Source organism: Aethalodelphis obliquidens, unplaced genomic scaffold, assembly GCF_003676395.1.
Source record: "Aethalodelphis obliquidens isolate GAN/ISIS:26980383/991018 unplaced genomic scaffold, ASM367639v1 scaffold3, whole genome shotgun sequence".
Classification (NCBI taxonomy): domain Eukaryota; kingdom Metazoa; phylum Chordata; class Mammalia; order Artiodactyla; family Delphinidae; genus Aethalodelphis; species Aethalodelphis obliquidens.
The window spans coordinates 41,567,097-41,593,602 of NW_020837947.1; the positions used below are offsets into that span (position 1 = coordinate 41,567,097).

The window sequence follows — 26,506 nt, forward strand, 5'->3', positions numbered from 1 at the left end:
TCCCTTTAATCTAAAGTTACTAAGAGTTTACACTATGGTAGTTTACGCTAAGTGCTAGGGAATACAGAGATTTACAAAACAGAGTTCACAGACTTCTTAAACATGTTACTTTCTTGTTCTAGAACCATCACCGGATTCCCATTTCCTATGCATTAAGGTTGAATTCTGAACCTTGTGATTCTAAAGTATGGTCTCACGTAGATGTTTTAATTTTCTCTTATATTCCCCCCTCTTGTAACCTAAACTTTATGGGTACTCTGTGCATATATTCCGTCTTTTACCTTTTTAAAATGTTCTTTCTGGAATGCTTTTCTTCCTTTCTCTGTTCCTGCCAGAATCCTCCTTATTTTCAAAGTCTGTTCCAAAAGCCACCTTTCCAGTAAAGCCTTTTCCCTAATTCTCCCCATGCCCTTTTCATTTATCCTCCCACCTTCCAACACTTTGTACTGAAGATGGCTTTTCTTTGGCTGCCATACTATATTGTATCCTGTATATAATTATCTAAGGGTTTCTCTTATGCTTCTGATTAGAATTTGAGTTTGTAAAGGGCAGTGCCTGAGTCGGTTATCTTTGAAATACCATGCACATGATGAATGCTGTTTATATAATCAAAATTTTTTTCCTTCCAGTTTTATGGAGATATAATTGACATACAGCACTGTATAAATTTAAGGTGTATAGCATAATGATTTGACCTTCATGCATCATGAAATGATTACCACAGTAAGTTTAGTGAACATCCACCATCTCATACAAATACAGAATAAACGAAAAAGAAAAAAACATATTTTTTCCTTGTGATGAGAATTCTTAGGATTCACTTTCTTAACAACTTTCATATATAACATACAGCAGTGTTAATTATGTTTATCATGTTGTCCGTTACATCCCTAGTACTGGAGATTTGTACCTTTTGACCCCCTTCATCCACTTCCCCTTCCCCCACCCCTGCCTCTGGTAACCACAGATCTGATCTCTTTTTTTCTATGAGTTTGTTTGTTTTTGAAGTGTAATTGACCTACAATGTTATGTTAGTTCCTGGTGCACAACATATTGATTCAGTATTTCTATACATGACAGAACGATCACCACACTAAGTCTCGTTATCTCCTGTCACCATACAAAGATATTCCAGTATTATTGACCATGTTCCCCACACTGCACATTTCATACCTGTGACTCATTGATTTTGTAACTAGAAGTTTGTACCTCTTCATCTCCCTCATCTGTTTGTTCTCTGTATCTATGACTATTTCTGTTTTGTTATGTTTGTTCATTTGTTTTGTTTTTTAAATTCCGTGTATAAGCAAAATCATATGGTATTTGCTTTCTCTGTCTGACTTAACTTCACTTAGCATAATAATACCCTCTAGGTCCATCCATATTGTCGCAAATAGCAAGATTTCATCTTATATTATAGCTGAGTAATATTCTGTTGGAAGGATAGATAGACAGATAGACATAGATATCACCTCTTCTTTATACATTCATCTATCCATAGGCACTTAGGTTGCTTCCATAGCTTGGCTGTTGTTCACTGCTGCAGTGAACATAGGGTTGCATGTATCTTTTCAAATTAAGTGTTTTTGTTTTCTTCAGATAGATACCCAGGAGTGGAATTGCTTGATCATATAATAGTTCTATTTCTAATTTTTTGAGAAATTGACCTACTGTTTTCCATAGCAGCTGCACCAGTTTGCATTCCCACTAACAGCGCACGAGGGTTCTTTTTCTCTGCATCCTGGCCAACACTTCATTGTTATTTGTTGTCTTTCTGATGATAGCCATTCTGACAGGTGTGAGGTTGTATCTCACTGTGGTTTTGATTTGCATTTCCCCTACGATTAGTGATGTTGAGCATCTTTTCATGTGCCTGTTGGCCATCTGTATGTCTTCTTTGAAAAAATGTTTTTTCAGGTCCTCTGTCCATTTAAAAATTTTTTTTTGATGTTGAATTGTATGAGTCCTTCGTATATTTTGGATATTAACCCCTTATCAGATAAATCATTTGCCATTATCTTCTCTCATTCAGTAGGTGGCCTTTTTGTTGTTGATAGTTTCCTTCATAGTGCAAAGGCTTTTTAGTTTGATTTAGTCCCATTTGTTTATTTTTGCTTTTGTTGCCTTTGCTGGGGAGACATAATCCCCCCAAAATTGCCAAAACTGATATCAAAGAGTGTACTGCCTGTGTTTTCTTCTAGGAGTTTTATGATTTCAGGTCTTACATTTTAAGTCTTTAATCCATTTTGAGTTTATTTTTTATATGGTGTGAGAAAGCATCCAGTTTGATTCTTTTGCATGTAGCTGTCCAGTGTTCCCAGCACCATTTATTGAAGAAGCTGTTTCTTCCCCTGTTGTATATTCTTGCCTCCTATGTCGTAGATTAATTGACCATATAAGTATGGGTTCTTTTCTGGGCTCTCTATTCTGTGCCACTGATTTATGTGTCTGTTTTTGTGCCAGTACCATACCGTGTATATAATTTTTGAATTGCATCTCTACCTTTTGAAAAAGTATGAGTTCTTCAAGGCCTAGTTCAAGTTCACTTCTATAAAGCCATTCTATAGCTACTACACATACAGCTATCTTAGCACTTAGGCAGTCTTTGTTGTCTTTTTGTGTGTGACACTTTATTAAACTGGTGGGACCTTGTTTTATTAACTGTTGACTCCCCAGTACACAATGCCTAACATATGTGCTTAGTAAATAGAAAAGTAATCTGTTTCTTTATTTTCACATTACTTTGTGTCACATTCTTATCACATTCTAATTTGTTTGAGGAAATATTTGTATTTCCTGCCCTCCTCTTCCAGGTTGTAATGCTGCAGGGGGAAGGGGAGGGAAGAGATTTTGTCTGACTCTCCTTCAAAGCCTTGCTCATGAAAAGAATAATACATTTATTCATTAAGCAATTATTTTTTAACATTTATTTTGTGCCAGCCACTGCTCTATGAAATAGGGATATAAGAGCAACTAAGATGGACAGAAATTCCTGATTTCATGGACCTTAGTTTCTAGTTAGGGGAAACACTCTATTAATACTTACTGAGTTTAATATTAGCTAAGAAATGATCACCTGTGAGGAAATATTTCTTTAGTTTTTATTTATTTCCCCTGAGATTTCACTTCTTTATAATGTACTTTTTATACTCTGATACTTTTTAACCAAATAATAACTGCTTTTTAGTAAGCTTCTGCTGTGTGCTAGGGACTTTACATAACTTGTTGGTGGTAAGCAATTTGAATTGATCATGGCACATAACTAGGAAGCAGGAGAGCTGGGATTTATGCCAAGGTCTGTCATTAAAGGCTATTTGTGCTCTTTGTACTGTAGGTACCTCATTTCTAATTTCTTTCCATTTATTCAAGACAGGTAAACTTTTAAAGTCTTACCTATGTTTTTTTTCTTTCTGAATAGCCACAATATGAGAATACTTCCCTCCAGACTCCATTTTCAGACCAGTCAACATCCCATTCCCAGCAAGAGGAGCTTGAGCAAAAGCTTGCATCTACTGAGAAAGAGGTTTTACAGCTCAATCAGTTTCTAAAGCAAAGGATAAGCCAATTTAGTGAAGAGAAGAAGAAACTGGAGGAAAAGGTAGGTATTTTTAATAAAGTTGAATTGGGTCAAGGGCATTCCTTCAACATATGATTTTTTTGTCATCTACTGTATGCCAGGTGTCATACCAGGTTTTATTTACATTGAAGTGATTAGTTTTACAGTAACTTTTGAGAAACCCTGTGCTATCTACAAAAATCCAGGCATTTTTTTTTGAGAGATAAAAATACCACTGTGTATTATATTATGTCTTTCTAAGTAATAGTAAAGCTTTTTTTAAAGTTAGTTGTCTACACTGAGATGTGACACCAATAACTGTTCTCCTTTTCCTTTTGGGGCCCTGTGTCTTTGTAATGTGGGATATGAAGGATTGGTAAATGAAATGAAAGTGGTCCTTCTTTCAGAAGCACATGACTTCACGTTATTTAAGCTGAAGCCCTTGATTCAGAATAAGTAGCTGAAAGCCAGATACCTCTATATACACAAAACATCTGTCCATTTATTTGACCTTTCTGCCTTTATTACAGTATTTTCACAGACTTCATCTCATTCCATTATAGTATCATTAAAGATCAAGTAAGATAAGGATACATGCTAGCCCTGATTTATTGAAGAGGCATAGATCCTTAAGCTACTACTTAGTTGCATAATTGGTTTTAGATTTCTCTTGTTATACCCAGCTTATTATTCTATTAACTAACCTTCCCTTCAAGTGATCTTGAGGCGTCACCATGATTTCTGTAGGCAGGTTTGGAGCTATTAATTGAGAGCTCATTGACATTTTTGAGTCAGTACACACACACACACACGAGCTAAAATTTTTATCTTCCAAAAACTGACAAATTTTACATGGTTTCTCTTTCTCAGCTATATGATGTATTTTATTGTGGCTAACTTGAAAGTACCTTGAAACAGGTACTGTTTCTTGTTTCTTTTGTGTATTTTTGGGGCTTTATCTAATACCACAATCTGGAGGGAGCTATGGAAATATCCATCGGTCATACATAAGTGGGAGGGATTAAAATGTTTTCTCACCTGAAACTTGTTAATTAAAAGACTGTGTGAAAATTGTGAAGATTCAGTGGAGGCAGTTTTTAAAATATATTTTTATGTTTTATCTAAATTTTTCTCATCTTCTATTATTTTTCATGTCTATTGCTTAATAAAATCAGTTTATATGTTACCTACCTATGAGACAGCTCCTAATTGGATGTCTTCAAAATACTTCAGACTTCTCATGTCTAAAATCCGTTCTTAATTTTGCCTTCTGACTGCCCTATTCTCAAACGACATAAAACAACATTTTCTTCAATGTTCATTGCTGTGTATTCAGTTACTCATGCTAGAAACTCTACTAAGTTAATCAAGCCTGTCTTCTAAATCTATACAAAACCTGTCCAACACTACCAGCCTAGTCCAGGTTCTTAGCTCTTGGCAAAGCTTTTGTAATGGCCTCTTCATTGGTGTCTCTGAATTCACCCTTGCCCTGTCTACCTGTTCTCCTCAATCACTTTTGTTGTTGTTGTAATTCTATGTATTTTATTTATTATACTTTTAAAGATTGAAGCATAATTTGCATACAGTCAAGTGTGCAGATCTTGGGTGTTCAGTTTTTATGAATATTGGTAATAGTATACAGTCGACCCTTTAACAGAATGGGTTAACTGTGCAGGTCACTTATACATAGATTTTATTCAGTAGTAAATACTACACAATTTGAGGATCTGAGGATGTGGAGGAAAAAGCAGATACAGAGGGCCGACTGTAAGTTGTATACTGCATGGAGGGTCAGCAACCCAACCCCCTTGTTGTTCAAAGGTCAACTGTATACCCATATAACCACTATCTAAAATGAGATCATAAACATTTCAGTTATCCAAGAAGTTCCCTTGTGCTTCTTTCTAGTCAGTCTTCTTCCCTTCCCTGAAACACTTTTTTTTTAATAAATTTTATTTATTATTTATTTATTTTTGGCTGCATTGGGTTTTCATTGCTGCACGCGGGCTTTCTCTAGCTGCGGCGAGTGGGGACTACTCTTCGTTGTGGTGGGCGGGCTTCTCATTGCAGTGGCTTCTCTTGTTGCGGAGCATGGGCTCTAGGCGCATGGGCTTCAGTAGTTTTGGCATGTGGGCTCAGTAGTCGTGGCTTGCGGGCTCTAGAGCACAGGCTCAGTAGTTGTGGCACACAGGCTTAGTTGCTCTGCGGCATGTGGGATCTTCCCGGACCAGCGCTCAAACCTGTGTCCCCTGCACTGGCAGATGGATTCCTAACCACTGCGCCACCAGGGAGGTCCCCGAAACACTTTTTTATCACTGTAGATTAGTTCTGAGTCTTCTTGGACTTTGTATAAATGGAGTCATACCATATATGTTCTTTTGTGTGTGTTTTCTTTCCCTTAATATCTTTGAGATTTATTTACGTTGTTGCACGTATCAGTAGTCTGTTCCTGTCTATCCTTGAGTTGCCTTCCATTATATAGATCTCTCACAATGTATCTATTGTCCTGTTAGTGGATATTTGGATTGTTTGCAGTTTGGGAAAATTATGAATAAGGCTGCTGTGAACATTATTGTACTAGACTTTATTTGGTATACATAGGTTTTCATTTCTCTTGGAGAAATTCCTAATAGTGGAATTTCTAGGTCATTTGGTTCATAGTGTAGATGTTTAACTTATAAGAAACTACCCCAGTCCTCCCAAGTGTGTGTACCATTTAACACTTCCACTACCAATGAGTGAGAGTTCCAGGTGCTCCACAGCCTTGCAGATCCATTCTTAATAGTATGGAGGAATGAACCTTTTAAAATGAAGATCCAGTCATTTTTCTTACTTGGTTAAAACCCACTTATGCCATCTCATTGTCTTTAAAATAAGAATTTAATATTTTCTATGACCTGAAAGAGCCTGCCTAATTATATAGCCTTGGGCCCTACCAGTCTCCCTCTGGTACACTGTGTCTTGGTATAGTGTCTTACAGTTGTTAAGCGGGTCAGAACTTGTTTCTGGTATAGGTTCTTTACATAAAGTGTCCTCTTTGCCTGATGAATACTTGGCTCTCTTTTCCTGCTCCCCAGTCACCTGTTTATCAATATTTTATCAAGTCTCAACTTAGATATATTTTCCCTCCAACCGCTTCTTATACATGCTTAAAGCATTTTGTTCTCAGCACAAATTTGAATGTTGCTATGTTTTTTATATATCTCTGTAAGTTTTGTGAAGGCAGGGATGTATCTGAATGTGTCACTGTAGCATATGTAGCACCAGCCATGGTCCCTGGCATATTGAATGAATGAATGAACAAATGCTTTCAGGTGATTTTTGCCACAAAGGGAGAGAAGGGAATGAGATAACCCCAACAAAGGACTAGGGAAAGAATAATTAGAGATATCGAAGATGTCAGAATGGGTGCACGATGGACCAAATTCCTAAGGAGAAATAGGAGAATGTTGATAACAGATGCCAAGGTGGAAGAGTTCCTCTTGGAAAAGAAGAGAAATAGCCTCTCTGTGAAGTGAGACAATTAAGAATGGACGTGTCTATACCAGTGGACCTTGAGGAGTGGGGTTAATATAGAGGGTAGACTTTGTGTCAGAGGACATGGAGATGACCTGAGTTCTTGAAGGGAGTGTAGAAGCTAGGAAATTAGACTTATTGATAATGCATCAACTAAACAGCACCCTGGGCCCACATGAGATTAGATTGCATTGTTTTCCTTCTACATTTAGTCTCAGTAACCCTGATCAAGACTGATTCTAAGACAGAAAAACATTTAATGTGGTAAGAATAACAAGGGAAGTTACTCTTTGTTGAACACTTTCTTTTATGTGCCAGATAGTATGTTAATGTACATTAAATGCATTTTCTTATTCAATCCTAGTGTCACAGAAACCCTATGAGGTATATACTGTACCCCATTTTTTTTAAAATGAGGTTACTGAAATTTTGAGAAAAGTTAAGTAATTTGTCCAGTTGCATGTAGATAGAAGTTGTTGAAAAGCTGGAAGTAAAATTCAAGACAATTTAACTCTCCAGCTGATGCCTTGGTTCTAATAATAATTTATAAAAATTTTAGTGGAAAACATTTTCTCCCTAATCTATTTTGTTCTAATAATTGTATTTAAAATGAAGAAAAATAAATCTGTTTGTAAACGTCTTCTGAAATGGGGAATTGCCTTCTAGGAATGATCTCAGTATTGCATAATACCTCCTTGAAATTTTACTTAACTTTTTATAACTAGAATAGGAAAGATTTATTAGTGGTGCCTCATTTACCTGTAGGTAATTACTGGAGTTGAGAATTCAGTAACCTCTGTTGATCTGCTAATCTGCAACAACATAAAACTTGGAAGTTAAAAAAAAAACAGAAAATAAAGAGCTTCTCATCAGTGAGCAGGGCTGGAAAAAATAAACAAAAAAGATCCAGTAATTATGTGTGATCAGCTTGTGGCCACAAATAACAGAGATGGTATCCAAGAGGAGAGTGTTGGCCGAGATTTGTGATCAAGAGCAGCAAGCGTGACATGATAGCAAAGAAGAGAATTGACCAAAGGAAAAGAAGACACCTAGGACACCTTTGCATAGAAGACAGCATGACTAACTTATTCCAGTGGCTGCTTTTTGAGGACACAATTATGTCACTTAAACAATTATGTCACATTTAAGACACAAACAATTAAGTGTAATTTAGGGAGCATGTAGTAAAAATAGGCTGGTAGTTATGTTTGCTTCTGTAATTTACAGGGTCATTTGCTAAGGCAAGAGCAGGATTATATGGCCTTTCAGGTCACGGCCAGGGCCAACAGTCTGTGAGTTCTGATAGATCAAAAGTTAAATTGTCACACCAGCATACTTGATTTTAGTCCTAAGAAAGCCCAAATAAAAGGTTTTGTCTGTTTTACCGTTGTTGCTCCTTACCCAAGGACCTAAGTGAATCCTAACGTTATTGATGGAATGAATAGATGAAATGCGATGTCATTTGTTTCTCCAATTGAAATTGGGGTATTTTTTTCTTTTTTTTTTAACATCTTTATTGGAGTATAATTGCTTTACAATGGTGTGTTAGTTTCTGCTTTATAACAAAGTGAATCAGCTATACACATACATATATCCCCATATCTCTTCCCTCTTGTGTCTCCCTCCCTCCCACCCTCCCTATCCCACCGCTCTAGGTGGTCACAAAGCACCAAGCTGATCTCCCTGTGCTCTGCGGCTGCTTCCCACTAGCTATCGGTTTTACATTTGGTAGTGTATATTTGTTTTGTGTTTTGTTTTTCCAATTGAAATTGTTTTAATAAAAGTTTTTATACATTGGACCTGAAATAAGTTAGATAAGGCATGAAAGAAACTGGATTGTGGACAAGCATTAGCTTTAATAAAATTTGAAAGAGTAATCTATTATACTACTAATTACTCGTACTTATTTCCCTGGTGAATATGAGAAAAGGCTATAAAGATATTTTAGAACCCTGTAAGCTTCTGAAAGAATGTTAAATGTTTGGAAGACTGGTAAATTAAAGTAAATGTGAGTCTGGAGTTTACTTTTTAGGCAACTATTTGTATATACATTGTTTTTAATTGATCTTGATTATGAAAGAGCTTTAGAGATAGTATATCTACAAAATTTAAAGATCGTATGTTTTAGGTGGAAAGGTGAAAAAAAATAGCACATAAAAGTCTGAGGTTCAACCTACAGAAATTGGGATTTACTAAAGATCATGAACTGTATGTATTCCATAGTAGGTGTTCAATTAGCGTATTTCATCAGTCCTAAGATGACATTAATGGTAAGGCACATCTTTATTTTGTATAGTAAGAGAATATAGTACAAGTTCAGTCTGACACAATGCCTTAACAATAGTCTTGCTTGAGGTATGAATTAGTCTCACTAGTCCCATTATTTGTTCCTAAGTATTTGGTAATTTTGGTGAGTGCCCTGGCTTTGATTGCTTTGCTTTAGTGCATGATAAGTGATTCCTTTGTAAGTCTGTAAGTAACAAAACAGCTTTAATTACTTATAGATATCTTCCTTTCTTAATTCACGTAAAACATTGCATATAACTTTGCAATAAATAAGAAATTAAAGTCATCCTTCCAGAGATGAATACTTGCTTCACTGATTTTTCAGTTGTTCCCTGAAACTGTCTTTCTGGGTACCCAATAACATTTTTCAATGCCAAATTATAATGTAATATTTCAAAGGTATTTTAAATATGATTTAAACTCAACACACTTTCAACATGTACATAATACTGTTGAAATGACAAAGATATGAATAGCCTTGACCAAATTTGCACATGTGCAGGCAATAAAAACTACATCATTACTGCTGCCTGACTGCAGTTTATATCATCAATTGTAAAATCAAAGAAAAATTTCAAAACTCTTGATTTCAATGATACAAGAATTTGAAAAAAATGTGAATCTTTGAATCTATGAAATAAGATAAATCATACTTAAGTTGGAAGTGGTGTTAACTATATCTGGAACGGTTGGTGAATTCAGTGATGCCTGAGATTAGAATGTTGGCTTTTATATTACTGTTTTTTGACAAAACCACTGAAGCTTCATAATCTTTTTCTTTAGCTTAAAACCAGAGATAGATACATCAGTAGCCTGAAAAAGAAGTGCCAGAAGGAATCTGAACAGAATAAAGAAAAGCAGAGAAGAATTGAGACCTTAGAAAAGTATCTGGCTGATCTTCCAACTCTTGATGATGTACAGAGTCAGAGTCTACAGGTAACATGAAATAAAATTCTGATCTTTAAATGAGAGGGAAACATATTCTTTTTTAAGTTGACTCTTTAGACATTTCATTTTTATAATTTTTCATTCATTTTGTAAATTTTTATCATTTAAAATTTTAGTTGTATATTTGGCTAATTGTAATTTAAATCTGTGTGCTTAATTGCTGTTTTTAGGATTAACTTTAATTAGAAACTTTGTTCATCTGAGCATGAATAGATCTTTCTTGTTCTTAATTAATATGCGGTTTCCTTCCTAATGAACCTGTCTTAACTCTCTCACTTACTGTTCTACTCTAAAAGGTAGTTTCTAAACCAGTGACACCCCACCGCATGCACACACACTCATGCACCTCAGTTCTGACTTTTCCCAGTATTCTGTGGGATCCACCAAGGCTTAACAGGACCTTTTTTTGACCATCTTTCCAGATACTTGTTTTGTTTTCATCATTCTTCTTAATCTTTCTATAAATTCTTTCTTATACTTTAATCTATGACCTCCATTCACTCCTCTGACTTCTCTTCTGGCCATTTTCCTTTCTTAGCAGTACCTCATCCAAAGTCTTTCTACTAACTCTGGTGAGGCCTATCCTCTTGAAGCCTTATTTGTAAATCCATTAAACCTACTCTTCAGTCTTTTCTCAAAATCTTACTGATCATGGGACTTTCAGTTTTAGCACTCTTGACATTTGAGGTTAGGTAATTTTTTGTTGTAGGATTCTGTCCTGTGCATTAAAGGATGCTTAACAACATTTCTGGCCTCCACCTACTGGTTGCCAATAGTGCTGCTTCTTCCCTTCCCCCTAAACCAAAAATGTCAGCAGACTTTTCCAAATGTCTGCTGGGGTGAGTGGAGGGAGATCACTCCCAGTTGAGAATCATTGATCTAATCCATGGAATATCATTATTCTGTAGACTCTAGACCTATAATACAATTTCTGTTTACATTAATTTATAAATTGTAAAACTAACAGAGGGTGATATCATGAAGGAACTAAAGAAGGACCCACAGGAGCTTGAGCAGGAACAGAGAGGACTATAGATTTTAAAACATGTGTTCATACCACAGTACACCCATTAGGATGGCTAATATCTAAAAAACAGAAGTAACAAGCATTGGTGATGATGTGGAGAAATTATAATCCCTCAGGCACTGTTGGTGGTAATGTAATATGGTGTAGCCACTATTGAAAACCATATGATGGTTCCTCAAAAATATTAAAAATAGAATTACCATATGCTCCACGAATTCCACCTCTGGGTATATGCTAAAAATAATTGAAAGCAGAGTCTCAAACAGGTGTTTATTCACAATGCATGTTCATAACAGCATTATTTGCAATAGCCAAACGGTACCTCAAGTGTCCATCAGTGGGTGAATGGATGAACAAACCGTGATGTATACACACAATATAGCCTTAAAAAGGAAGGACTTTCTGACACATGCTACAACATGGGTGAACCTGTGGACGTTTTGCTAAGTGAAATAAGCCAGTCACAAAGATAAATATTGGGATTGGCATATGTATAAGATGGGTAACTAATAAGAACCTGCTGTATAAAAAATTAAATAAAATAAAATTTTAAAAAAATGATTACAGTAATTATTTTAGGAATTGAAAAGGAGACATTTAATTAAAAAAAAGAAAAAAAGCAAAGATAAATAGATTAAAGATAAAGAAAAATAGGTATGAGATACCTAAAGTAGTCAAATTCGTAGAGACAGAAGGTCAAAGGGTGATTGCCAGGGGTTGAGGGGAGAGGTAGATGGACAGAGAGGTAGATGGGTAGAGAGTTTGTTTTGAAAGATGAGAAGAGTTCTGGTGATTAGTTTACAACAATGTGAATGTACTTAACTCTACTGAACTGTACACTTAAAAATGGTTAGGATGGTGAATTTTGTGTTAGGTATATTTTGCCACAATTAAAATTTTAAAAATATCCCCAAATTGAGATCATTCACTTTTCTCTGTCTTCTAGAAATTTCTGACCCTATTCTCCTCTTCTCCATAATCTCATTCTCTCAGCTCCCTTTACACAAAGGAAGAGATAAAGTGTTAAGTGCTATCCATGAAATGAAGCTAGTGTAATTTTAACCATAAGTCTATTAATTCTTGAGAACCCAGTATCAGTTTCTAGTAGGAACATATTTAATATTCTTTGTGTCATGAACTTTAAAAAATTTCTCTTTAGCTGCAAGTTCTAGAAGAAAAAAACAAGAATTTGCAAGAGACTTTGATGGAAATGGAAAAAAGGCTTGAAGAGTTCAAAAAACAGTGTCAAGAAAATGAGGCACAGCTAATATGCCAGAAAAAGAAAGAAAAGGAGTTGGTAACTACAGTTCAGAGGTAAGAAAACCTTCAGTAATTCTTTTATGTTATTTTTAAGTTATTCCTTATTTGTCATAAAGCATTTCACTTAAAATATGTTAATTTATAATTAGTACTCTATTATTTCTCTTAAAGATGTATTATTGAGAACCAGAAGTATTATGTCATCGAAACAGGTTGTCTCAGTTGTGATTTAACAATGCGATGCAACATACTGACATCTCGGTTTTAGATAAGAGTAGGTTTTAGATGAGAATAGTTTTCTAAAAAAAAAAAAACATCAATTGAAAACTGGAAGCATTAACACAAACCCTTTATCTAATGGCTTTGTCAAAGAATAAGTAAAAATTCTAAGTAACAAAAAGAGGGGCAGCCGGACTGCACTCCTTAATGGGACATGTCAAAGTGGAGTAATTGGCTCCCATTTCACCTGACTGCAGAGTAACAGATGCGGCCGTTTGCCATGCACCTTCCGAGTTTACTCACATATCTCTTGCCTCACAGGTCTCTTCGAATTTAATACAGTTAGAACTGGAGTGAATATTATTTGTTAGTATATTTTGTTAATGTATTTAAGCTGGAAAATTAATGTTGGATTCATGAAAAACCTAGAAAACTATGCTATATATGCATCTACATGTGCACTGTTTTGTAGAACTTAAAAAACCTTAATAAATTGTCAACTATAAGTAGATAACACTATCCTGAAGAAGAAGACAACGAAGCAGCAAAAAACTAAATTTAATGAAGGCACTCTTTATGCTTCTATCAATTATATATAACTCAATGTAACTCACTTTTTTAGTCAAAATCCTCCTGATAATTCCATGTTAATATTGCTTTACTGCTATTTTCAAAGTCTTAAATATGCCTGGTCTACTTTTTTTTCCTTAGATTTCAGTGCAGAAAACCTCTGATTTCTGGGACAATTCAGTCTTCTGTGTTTCTAATCTCAGCTCCAAAAAAAATCCATATACCTTTGACTCTACCTTTATTTTTCTCCTGTTTTCTGCTTTCTCGGTCTTTAATTTCTTTTTATTACTCCACATCTTATATCCTATTCTCTAGTCTCAAAACAGCTTCCTGACCTCCATTAACTCAACCACATATCTTTTTCTTTAATCTTATGACAAAATGAAAAGAGGTAATGCGTTTGTTCTGTTTTATAGGGCATTACAATCATAAACTCAAGCTTTTAAACTCTTATGCTAAAAGCATAGCATAAGAAACTGTTAGGTCAAGGAATAAATATATTGGATTGTTGCTTTTCAAAGAGGAGGCCCCACTCAGCATCCAGTGCAAACTCTGGTCACCACAACACCAATCACACCCATTAGGGCAGCGCACACTGAGGAAAGACGTGGCAGGGCATCCATCCTAAAAACAGCCCTCACATCAAAAACGTTAGACGCACGCAGGCTATACAGGGACACTCCCACAAAAAAGCCCTTCAAGACCACTAGGTAACTGTTTCTTCTAAACTCATACAGTCAGAGAAATATAAGTAAAATGAAGAAGCAGAGGAACCACTCCCAATGAAAAGATCAAGAGAATTCCCTGAAAGAATAAAGAATGAAACTGACCTCTCGTCTACTAGATCCCAAGTTCAAAAAGGAGGTAGTAAAAATGCTGAAGGAAATAAGAAAGGTTATTGATGGAAATGCAGATTACTGTAAAAAGGAACTAGATTGTTCCTCATATTAATGAAGGAGAAGTGTAATTCTGCTGATTTAGTCAACAATTATCTTTACAAACAAACTTTTGTTGCACTCAAAATGCAGGGCAAAGGACGTGTATCCGTATTCTTAGGCTCCCTACCATAATCATCTTAATCAAGGAACTCTCCTTTGGGGGGGAGGGAAAGAACACGGCTTAGATTGCAGAGCTCAGATTAGGGTCATGAAGGACTTCACCAGGGCCTAATGTTGTCACATACTAAGCAGCTCTTGACTCTGGTCTCGTATTTGCTATTTCTGAAAAGATAATCTGCCTGCGTTATATTTCTTATTTGTATGAAATATAGGTACTCAAACTTAGTCATCTGTTGTCTGTAGGCCTTGATTATTGCTTGCTTAAAAAATATTATAGACGCTAAGAAGAGACTTCGTTCATCTACCAAAATCAGCACAGAGAGCTTATTTTCTTCATATAATTATGTCTTTCTAAAACAGTTTGCAGCAAAAAGTAGAAAGATGCCTTGAAGATGGAATTCGCCTTCCCATGTTAGATGCAAAACAGCTTCAGAATGAAAATGATAACCTGAGAAAACAAAATGAGAATGCTAGTAAGGTCAGTATATGTCTTTAATAATGAAATTTGATAGTGAAATCTATACTATATGGATACGTGCATAGATATATAATTTATCTAGTTTGTTTGATTTATATTTTTGTTAATATTTAATTGCTTATGGAATTTTTAGTTTGAATGTTTTTATTAGGAAAGAAAATAGCAGTTTAAGTAACTTTAATTTAAATTTAAATAAAAGCCAAACTAAAGTTATATTATTTCTTAGCAAAAACAAAAGGATATCTTTTTCCATCCTAAATTATTCAAAATCTGTCTCAAACTTATTTTTATAAATTGTAAAGATTAAAGTTTTATCAAGAGCTAGAGTAAGACGTTTGCAGTTTTACACATGTGTGATCCAAATCATACGGCTGTTTAAAGGATACTTTGTATGAATACTTTTGTTAAAAAAAACCCACACACACTTTGATTTAAAAAAAATAAATTCATAATTCCCTGTGCTTTTGTTTTCTTGAAATTTGGTACTTCCAAAAAAGCAATGGAAAAAGAAATTTGATTCAGACTGATATATTTCCTATGTTGTAGATAATAGACCGCCAACAAGATGAGATTGACAGAATGATTTTAGAAATTCAGGTAAGGCATACTTTGTGCTTATTTTAATTTAGCTGTATGCTGATTTACTCTTAGTAATTGCATATCTAAAAAATATCAAAGCATATATGTTTTTGTATGAACATATTAATAACACTTGAGGTGACATTGCAAATTCTTTAATATTAATCTTTCAGTTCTTTAGAATGAAAATGATACTTGGTAAATCAGTTCTTCAAAAACTGTGAAAATTATTCTTCTCTATTCCTTACCTCTCCTCTTTTCAGTTGGGTGCAGTCTGTCTCTACTACTGAGAACACATTTGGTTAAGGTCATCAGTGATCTAAAATTAAAGACAATTAACTGTTTTTAGTCCATTGTAACTCGGCAAGAGCACTCTCCCTCCTAATAATTCTATATATTATTTTTCTGTATTATCAAAGTATGACACTTTGCATATTTGTCTCTGTATCTAGAGCTTAGGGTATCTGACCCAAAATATAAACCAAAATTTGTAGATTAAGTGGATTTTCATTCTTTTATTGATTTGCCAGATATTTACCGAGCCCCTGCATATATGCCAGGCACTGTTCTTAGCACTGGAGATTCATCAGTGAACAAAGCAAGTCCCTGGCCATTCTAGTGGGGTGAGATGGAGAAAATGGAAACATAATGTCAAGTACGGATATGTACTATTATTTAAAAAAAAAAAAAAGGAGGATAGAGGGCAATGACAGATCGTGCTACATTATATGCAGTGGTCATGAAGTTTTCCCTGAAGAAGTAATATTTGAACATAGTTCTGAATGAAGATAAGCAGGGGAAGAACATTCTAGGCAGAGAGCAGCCAGTGCCCTGAATGTGCCTGGTGTGCTCTAAGACAAGCAAGAAGGCTGCTAGTCTGGAGTACAGTGATTGTGAGATATAGTGAGAGGTGACTGATGGTAGACAGTAGCCTGGGGCCAGATCACATAGAGGTATATGTCTTTGTATTTTATTCTTTGTGTGATAGAAAACCATTGGACAAATTTTGCTGAATAAATTATTTTTATATCTCCTAATTTGAGTATTCTCAAAACTGGAAGTAAAAAAGAAAAACGTAATGGTTTGAGTGTCAGAATTTATGGACAATCTGCTTTGTCTTTTGGCCATATTAAGTGATCTATCAGTTTAGTCAAACACTAGTCCAATTCAACAAGTGTGTGGGCTTATTGGATTGATTCACAGAGGTTATACTCTTTAGTGTGTATTCCTTCAGTTGTTCTGCAAGACATTCGAATTACGAGATGGTTAGATTCCCTCAGCCATTATTATCTGACTTCTTATCATAGACCACAATGAAAGGAATTTCTCTTTCATTTGGTAACAATATCCAGGAGATAAATCTAATAAAAGTTATCGCGATACAAATTAAGGACAGTCAACTTTGTCCTTTGGCATTGAAATTTTGGTGGATAAAACATGTAGGATTTATTGTTTTTAATTTGTTTATTTGTAGGATTTATTGCATACTCTCTCTCACATTATAGATGTTTAGTGTATATTTGTATTAATTGAAATGTGCATTTTCCCCATTTGTGGAAGCATCGTAATGCAATTTACTCTTACACATTAACCAAGTCTTTAGTCACATTTAGATAGACTATATATAAATGAATATGTAGAAGAATATATAATTATGTGCCATTCCATTCTTTGTTCTTAAAATGCTTGAGTTAACATTCTTTTATTTCTTCAAATTAATTACAGAATGGAAGTCAAATTAATGAGGTACATTTATTTCCAAATATTTGGGCCCAGACAGTATACTCATTAATTCTATTGTCTACCTTTGGAAGCAAAGCCTATCTTGTTTTGTTTTGTTTTGTTTTTTGTTCTTAGCCATTGTGACCATCTAGGTTTATAGGTCTAGGATATAGTTTCCTCACAGAGAGAGACAGCAAATGTTGATAACTGGCCAACTAAACTCCATGTATTTACCAAGATATTATTTGAAAATATCTTGAAAATTACAGATGGAGACAAATATGCCTCAGATAATGAGAAAATTTTTTGCTTAACATTACTTGTTTAAACTTGTTATTTTGGGGCCCTCACAGTTGAGAAGGCTAGGTTTTTTGTTTCATTTGTTATTTAGTGGTTTGTGATGGATATAAAAAGTGCATAATCTGTAAAAACCTGAAATTTTCAGAATATTGCCTCTTCTGAAAAAATGAATACTAATTATTTACCTAGCATTGGAAACTGCAGAATCCTAAAGAGAACACTCTGGGTTGAAGAAGTATTCTTGTTGCTTTATACTATAGTCAATGGGCATGTCATCAAGTTGAACCACATAATAGAGCAATTCCTGTCAATTACTGATTATTTAAAGCTCCTAGCTTTTCCTTTTGCTTACATCAAGAATGGCCAACCTTAGTCCTATGTAGATGGTGATGTCCTTCCAACATGCTATAACTCTGTTTTATATTACTTCAAATTCCTTGGCATAGCCAAAATAACACAAAATACTTTATAATTAAGAACAACAGAGAACTTCCCAACCAATTTTAACATGAATTATGCATTTTAGCTATTAGTATAGTATTAAACTTATTGTAAAATGTCATTGCCATTGTAGTTTGCGTGTTTTGTTCCTCCACAGTGCTGGGAAGTTGTTCCATTTTTGGGTGTTTAGTAGACAAAGCCAACTTAGTATTATTCGAGTTTCATGTTTCACTGCTTCTTTATGCCCCTGCACACTGTTGAGAATATCAAATTTGTTAGAAGTTCGTTTGGCTGATTTGGAGTACTGCATTGTCTTGGGTAGATGCAGGTTATTCTTATAGCTTAAATTTTATGACACAAAAAATAAAATCCCTTGCCATGTTTATTACGTCCAGTTTATAGGCAGTAAAAATAAGGCATTGTTATAGAGTGAAAATGCTATATTTAAAATACAACTATTGAACTTCCCTGGTGGCTCAGTGGTTAAGAATCCGCCTGCCAATGCAGGGGACACAGATTCGAGCCCTGGTCCAGGAAGATCCACATGCCGCAGAGAAACTAAGCCCGTGCACCACAGCTACTGAGCCTGTGCGCTAAAGCCCGCAAGCCACAACTACTGAAGCTTGCGCACCTAGAGCCCGTGCTTCACAACAAGAGAAGCCACTGCAGTGAGAAGCCCATGCACCACAACAAAGAGTAGCCCCCGGTCGCTGCAACTAGAGAAAGCCCACGTGCAGCAACGAAGACCCAATGCAGCCAAAACCAAATAAATAAATTTTAAAAAAGAAAATAAAATACATGTAGTTTACTACCTTGCACCAGAACTCAAATAAATACTTACCTGGTTTAGGTCAGTGGCAAGTTTATTGATTCACAACTTTGGAGGTTTGGGGAGAAATCAGTCTTCTACTAGTTATATTGTATTTGTTGTTGAATATAGAAAAAGTTTTACTTCATGTAACAGTATATGCTGATTTTGAAATTGAGTTCAGTGTTATAAAAACACAGATTTATCTACTATTTTGTTCAGCCGTCAAGATGATATTGTTAACTGGCATGAATACCTTGATTAGTAATTGATCCTTTAGAAATATTGCCTTTCCTTATATCCACGAAACCAGTGTAGCTAAACTGACTTCTCCTCTTACAGGTTTTTCTTCTGTCAATATATATACTATAAAAAGACATTTTGCAGTAGAATGTTTCCCATCATTTCCATAAACATGGCTACAGTCAGAATGTGAATGAGTTCTTCACTGGGCATTATTACCTTCCTTCCTATTTATCCCTCAAAAGGACATTTCACCCATATAACCTTGTTTCCAGTGAGCTGCTATCTTTATGTTATCATTGTAATCTTTTGGCAGAGGAGATACAAAGTAAAAAAGTTTGTTATGTTTACTTGTTTTCTCTAACATGTTAAAAAGTTTTCTCATTAAAAGAATTTACGCATTTAAATGGCCTTTCTGAATTGACAGCTATCAATGAATGATTATAATATTACAAAGTAAGAATGACACTTTTAAAAGTCTTTAAGACTGTTCACTTTTAATGGCATGGTTGGGACCACCAATCTCAAAACTGTGACAGTATGTCCTATTTATAACGCTTCAAGAGAAGATGTTTCCACAGCCTCAGAAGATTTTATTCCAATTTTTAGCAATCTCTCTTATTAAAGCTTTCATCAAACAGGTTTTTTCAGTAGATATGGTGAGAAAATGGATCATAATCCAATACAATGTCATACAGGCAGAATATAACTTTTCTTTAACCTAAATAAATATTGATTTAATGTTTTTCATTATTATCGTGTGATTTTATCTCCATTTTTTATGTTATCCTAGTTTTGTAATGTGTCCTGACATGAAGTTCTTTCTTCCCAAAGTTTTTTAATTTTTAAAAATTTTACCTATGTGTAAATGCTTTATATAATGCATGAAAAACTGAAAATTTCTCATCAGAAATCAGTACTAATTTTTGAAAATCCTAACAGCCAAAAATATGTATTCTATCAAAGGAAAAGTAGATTTTTAAAAAATAAGCTTTCTCTCTAGTCTTTGTACTTACAAAGAGAAAAAATCTTTAGTGTATAGGCCTTTTGTGTGCACAGTATAGTTGTTAATTAAAATCTTAGAATAAGATATGTAAAAGGTGACTTTTGAAAAGTCAGTTCTTTGTGTCTGAGGTGGGAAGTTGCAGGAAGGGAGTCAGCTCACTTGAATCATGAAAGAGTATTCTTGAGCCTGTGCTATGAGTGGTCACCAAACCTATATGGATATTCAAAGTACTTGGGTTGCTTTCTAAAATACAGATATCTGGGCCCCATTGTGAGTCTGATGAGTCAGTATCTCTGGGGTGAAGCTTGAAATAATGTATTATTAATAAGTTCTCTAGGCAGTTCTTCCTTATAGCCCAGTAGTAGTCCTAGTCCTAGAGCCTTTAGGAAGTATTGTACAATCCTCAGCTTGCTCATGGGACCACAAGTGGGACTTGACTGGAAAGACTGAGATTTAAGTTTAAAAAAAAGGATTTAATTCTGAGACACTAACCTTAGGTGTGTAATGGCACGTTTAAACTCTTTTGGTAGCTCTTGCTTTATAAGCCTGAGAAAATCATGACCTGGAAGAAAAGGAACCCAGGCAAGTGGTGCTTTTTTAATTTTGTGCAGATTTTTTAATAACAGTTTTATTGATATATAGTTCACACACCCTATAGTTCACCCATATAAAGTATACAATTCAGAGGGACTTCCCTGGTGGTCCAGTGGTTAAGACTCCACGCTTCCAACGCAGGGAGCTCAGGTTTGATCCCTAGTCGGGGAGCTAAGATCCTGCAAGCCAAGTGGCCAAAAATAAATATACAATTCAGTTATTTTTAGTATATTCACAGATGTATGGAACCAAGACCACAGTCAATTTTAGAGCATTTTTGTCACCTCCAAAAGTAACACCTTTAGCTGTCACTCTCTTAAACCCCATGCCCTCCTCAGCATAAGCAATCACTAATCTACTTCCTGCATTTATAGATTTGCCTGCTCTTAGACATTTTGTATAAATGTAATCTGTGGTCTTTTGTGACTCTTTCTCTGACCACACCAGTTGTTGAGCTCCATTAATTGCCAACACTCTGCTGTTTTCAGCAATGCCCTGTGGCATAAATTGCTTCATAGACTGGTCCATTCTGGCTCCTTTGAAGGACTAGCTTCCTGGGTTAATGTTTGAGATTTTTACTGTTCCCAGGAGTGTTCTTCCCAGCTGTCTCTTTTACTGTTTCTCTCTTGCAAGCTAGCCAGCCTACAGTAGAGCCTGTTGCTCCAGTGAATCTAACACTGTCCTCCCAACTGCCTTTGCCACAATCTCCCGCTATTTTGAGAGTGCCCTTAGGATTGAACTTTATACTCTGTTGCAAAAGAATTCAGTTCCTTTAGGGAGACCTTCAACGGTCTCTGTTCTGTGGCCTATTTATCCCCAGGCAAAATCTCTGAGCCTAGTCATTGTGGGTGGGAACAATGTCAAGATTCTGAGTGACTCTAGCTGAGTGCTAGTGGAGGGAGGGTGCGCAGCAGCTCTAGGTCTCTCGGCTTGCCTCTTTCAGTGGATACTCCTGCCCCAGAAGCCAACGCAAGGGCAGTCAGGGCCCCAGTATTCTCGTGGCTACACCCCAGGTAAAGCCTTCCTCCCTTGAGGCGGCCTGGGCTCTGAAGAACGGAGCCCCCACCTTTTGGCTGCACTTGCCTGGAACTTAGCATCAGCTACAGATGAGAAGTGCTGACGCCCTGCCCTTCCTAGGAAGACAGCGGTCCAACTACGAGCTGGGGGAGGGGGAGCCCTCTGTTCTTGGCTGTTCCAGTCTGGAGTTTCCATCTTGCTTAGCTGTGAGAGGGTAGGAATCAAGTGGATTTTGTTTCAAATACCACAGACTTCAGCTCTTCTGAGTTTTAATAGCTTTTCTTGTATATGTTTCTTCATTTGCTTGTATGAACCATTTCCAGAAGCTTTAAATGTGTTATTTTATGGTTTTTCAGCAGTTTCCTTGGGGAGCAGGTCTGAGGAGCTCCTCATGCCATCATGCTGAAAGCAGAGCCCTCAGGGAGATTATTTTTAAAATGATATCAGGTAACAAGGTGATAGTTAAGAAAGGAATTTGAGGTGTACACTATCTTCAATTATTATTAAACAGAAACCTAAAAAATTGCAATTTCTATGGTGCTTGCATATTCCTTAGTTTTACAAATATTTTGAAAATTCTCTTTTATCAGTATGGAAGAATGAGGAAAAGGAGTTTAATATTTGTCTACACTTAGGCCAAAGTGAGAAATAGAACCTCTGTTGCCAAATGCAGAGGTGTCAGAGATGATGCTAGTGATGATATTACCTGTTACAGGAGCAGTTCTTTCTGGTTTATGTTTATTATCTCTAAGCCTCAACAGTAATCTTACAAGGTAAGAAAGAGCATATTTTTATACTTGAAGCTGCTGAGATTTAAAAGGTGTGCCCAAGGTCTCGACAGCTGAGATTCTAATTCATGTCTGTCTGACTTCAGAGTTTGTGCCTTGGGTGTTAATCCTGGATGTCTCAAAGTGAAAAGTCCCAAGAAAAAGAAAAAAAGATGTTAGTCTGATTTCTTCCTTGTATAAGCCTTAGGGGAGGGAATTGTTTTAAGGGTCTTTTCCTGGAATGAAAGATATTTAAACTGGAGCACACTGGGAAACTAGTCTTCTGCGGAAAGCATCTTATGCTCAGTTACCTAGAAGCACAATTTGGAAATTTTGTCTCCAAAGTGAAATCTTTTAGTACATTACACTCTACAGTGTGGTGGCATTATTTGCTCCTTGAGATGAATAAAATGCCTTTTTTTTCTGATACATTTATTTCAAGAGCTTTTTGCGGTACGCGGGCCTCTCACTGTTGTGGCCTCTCCCGTTGCGGAGCACAGGCTCCGGACGCGCAGGCTCAGCGGCCATGGCTCACGGCCCCAGCCGCTCCGCGGCATGTGGGATCTTCCTGGACCGGGGCACGAACCCGTGTCCCCTGCATCGGCAGGCGGACTCCCAACCACTGCGCCACCAGAGAAGCCCTCAAGAGCTTTATAATGGGTACACTAAGGTCTTTGAACATTCCTTATCCAGTTCAGCACTTAGCACAGTGCCTTGTGCATAAAAGAGGCTCAGTAACTGTTTTGAATGAGTAAACACAGATTCTTACTTAAACAAAACTAGGTGTTAAATAGTTACTTTTTCATATTTTGTCATTTATTCACCAATTCTGGTCATTTAGTAATTGTTAACTGAGTTTCTACCATGGGCTAGGCACTCTTCTAGGGGATGACTAGTGAAAAGAGACAAAAAAACCTTTTTCCACAAGAAAATTCACCCATAATGCTGAATTTGGAACGGGCTCTTTTTTGTTGTTTTGTGGTGGTGGTGTTGTTGTTTTTAATTTGGGGCCACACTGTGCATCATGTGGGATCTTAGCTCCCCGACCAGAGATTGAACCTGCACTGGTCCACTGGTCTGCCAGGGAAGTCCCTGGAATGGGCTCTTTTTTTCCCCCAGCTTTATTGAAGTATAGCTGACAAATAAAATTGTAAGATATTTAAAGATATCATTTATATCATATATATATATATATATCATGTATATATAGAAGATATTTAAAGATATCATTTTAAGATATCATGGTGATTTGAAATAAGAAATGGGCTTTTAAATATTAGTATAAGAAGAAAGGAATTAGTGTTAGTTGCATAAGTATTTTGTACTAGGTAAAAGTAATTTAGGCTTTTTGATTGTAAGCAACAGAACCAATTCAATTTAGCCTAAGCAAAAATAGTAGAATATACTGTATTACAAGAATGCAGAGATATCTGTGGAATCCATAGGTAGGAATGAAGCCTGGCTTCAGGAAGGAAAAGGCTTTGTTGCTGCTCGCATTCCCCTCTGTTTCAGTTCTTTTCTCTCTCTGCAGACTGACTTCCTTTCCTCCTTAACTCATATGGCAGACCATGGCTGTCCCACAGCCCTGAAGTTCTGTAGTTCATTTCCCGCCACCTGCAGAGACTAACTCATAGACTTTGGGTCTCACTTTCTCAGGTTTGGTCAAGTGTTCATTCAGCCTGACCCGGTGAGCTATAACCCAAGAATATAGAATCCCAGTACAAATATGACTACTTATGTATGATTCATGGGATTTGTGAATAGGCAGGCATCCAAAGGTATTGTCTACATATATACCACATAATTTTCACAGTACTTTACAAGGTTGGAAAATCTTTCTGATGAATTTGGAGCCTAGAAAGGTTGGATAACTCACCCATGATTATACAACACATAAGCTGTGCACCCAAAACCTAATTTTGTCTGACTCCAAAATCTTATCTTGTTACCATTAACTCTATACTCTCTTTCTTTCAAAATGTTATAACATTAGTTTCAGGTGTACAGAATAGTGATTTGATATTTTTATATGTTGCAAAATGATCACCACAGTAAGTCTAATAATTAGCATCCATCACTACTTAGTAAATTTTTTTTCTTGTGATGAGAATGTTTAAGATCTACTCTCAGCAACTCAAATGTACAATACAGTATTGTTAACCATAGCCACCATGCTGTACATTACGTCCCCAGGACTTATTTTAAAACTGGAAGTTTATACCTTTTGACCCCCTTTGCTCATTCCCTCCCCACTCCCACTCCCTCCCCTCTGGCAACCACACATCTGTTCTCTGTTATCTCTGAGTTGTTTTTTTTTTTAATATTTCACATATAAGTGAAATCATACAGTATGTGTTTCTCTAATTTATTTCACTTAGCATTATGTGCTCAAGCTCCATCCATGTTGTTGCAAGTGGCAAGATTTCATTCTTTTTATGGCTGAATAATATTCCATTGTGTGTGTGTGTGTGTGTGTGTGTGTGTGTGTGTGTGTGTGTGTGTATTATATAAAATCACATTTTCCTCATCCATTCATCCATTGAGGGACACTGAGGTTGCTTCCATGTCTTGGCTATTATAGATAATGCTGCAGTGAACAGTGAGGTGCACATATCTTTTCAAGTTAGTGTTTTCATTTCCGTTGGATAAATTCCCAGAACTGGAGTTGCTGGATCACATGGTAGCTCTGTTTTTAGTTTCCTGAGGAACCTCCATGCTGTTCTCCATAGTGGCTACACCAATTTACATTTCCACCAACAGTGGAAGGGTTCCCTTTTTCTCTACATCCTAGCTAACACTTATGTCTTTTTGATAATAACCACCCTGACAGGTGTGAGGTGATCTCATTGTGGTTTTGATGTACATTTCCCTGATGATTAGTGAAGTTGAGCAACTTTTCATGTGCCTGTTGGCCATTTGAATATCTTCTTTGGAAAAATGTCTATTTAAACTTGTACCCATTTTAAATTGGATTTTTTTTTTCAGCTCTTGAGTTGTATAAATTCTTTATATATTTTGGATATTAACCCCTTATCAGATACATTATTGGCAAATATTATCTACAATTCTGTAGGTTGCCTTTTCATTTTGTTGGTGGTTTCCTTTGCTGTGCAGAAGCTTTTTAGTTTGATATAGCACCCTCCCCTTTTTATATTTTTGATGCCACAGTTTATCTTGTCTATCCATTAACAAATTATTGTAGTTATAGTTCTACTACTTTTGCCTTTTAACCTTCATAGTAGCTTTATAAGTGATTAACCTACCACCTTTACAACATTGGATTATTCTGAATTTTACAATATATTTGCCTTTACTAGTGAGATTTATACTTAACCTGTTACTAATTAGTACCCTTTTGTTTCAGCTTAAAGAGTCCCTTTAACATTTCTTGGTGAGGCCAGTCTAGTGGTGATGAACTCCTTCAGCTGTTGCTTGTCTGGAAAACTCTTTATTTCTCCTTCAATTCTGAAGGACAACTTTCCAAGTGGAATGTTACTGGTTGGCAGTTCTTTCCCTCCCCTCCACCCCAGCACTTTGAATATATAGTGCCACATTCTTCTGGCCTGCAAAGTTTCTGCTGAAAAATCTGCTGGTAGCATCATGGGCTTTCCCTTGCATGTAATAAGTTGTTTTTCTCTTGCTGCTTGTAAGATTCTCTCTCTTTAACTGTTGACAGTTTCATTATAATGTGCCTTGCAGTGGGTCTGTTTGGATTCATCTTCTTTGGAACTCTTAGTTTCCTGGATCTGGTTGTCTGTTTCCTTCCCCAGGTTATGGAAGTTTTCAGCCATTACTTCACTTAAGTTCTCTGTCCCTTTCTCTCTTCTTGCTCCTCCTTCTGGAACCCCTATAATGTGAATGTTGGTCTGCCTAATGTCCCATAAGTCCCTCAGACTATCTTCAATCTTTTTTTCTTTTTACTGCTCTCATTGGCTGAGTTTCACTGCCCTGTCTTCAGATGTACTGATCCTTTGTTCTGCCTCATCTAGTCTGCTGTTAAACACCCCCTATTGTATTTTTCAGTTCAGTTATTGTATTCTTCAGCTCTGTGACTTCCATTTGGTACTATCTTATACTGTGTTGAAATTGTCACTTTGTTCTTGCTTTGTTC

The 26,506-nt window shown here is 36.1% G+C and overlaps 1 protein-coding gene across 1 annotated transcript in view; it reads left to right on the plus strand.

Moving 5' to 3' along the window:
• CEP85L (centrosomal protein 85L) overlaps positions 1-26,506 on the plus strand; it is a 155,652-nt gene that overhangs the window by 113,308 nt on the left and 15,838 nt on the right. The window contains exons 6-10 of the mRNA XM_027087762.1: positions 3,419-3,598; positions 10,142-10,294; positions 12,493-12,647; positions 14,801-14,918; positions 15,465-15,515. Of these exons, the coding sequence (XP_026943563.1) occupies positions 3,419-3,598; positions 10,142-10,294; positions 12,493-12,647; positions 14,801-14,918; positions 15,465-15,515 (657 nt within the window). The remainder of the gene's footprint in view (positions 1-3,418; positions 3,599-10,141; positions 10,295-12,492; positions 12,648-14,800; positions 14,919-15,464; positions 15,516-26,506) is intronic.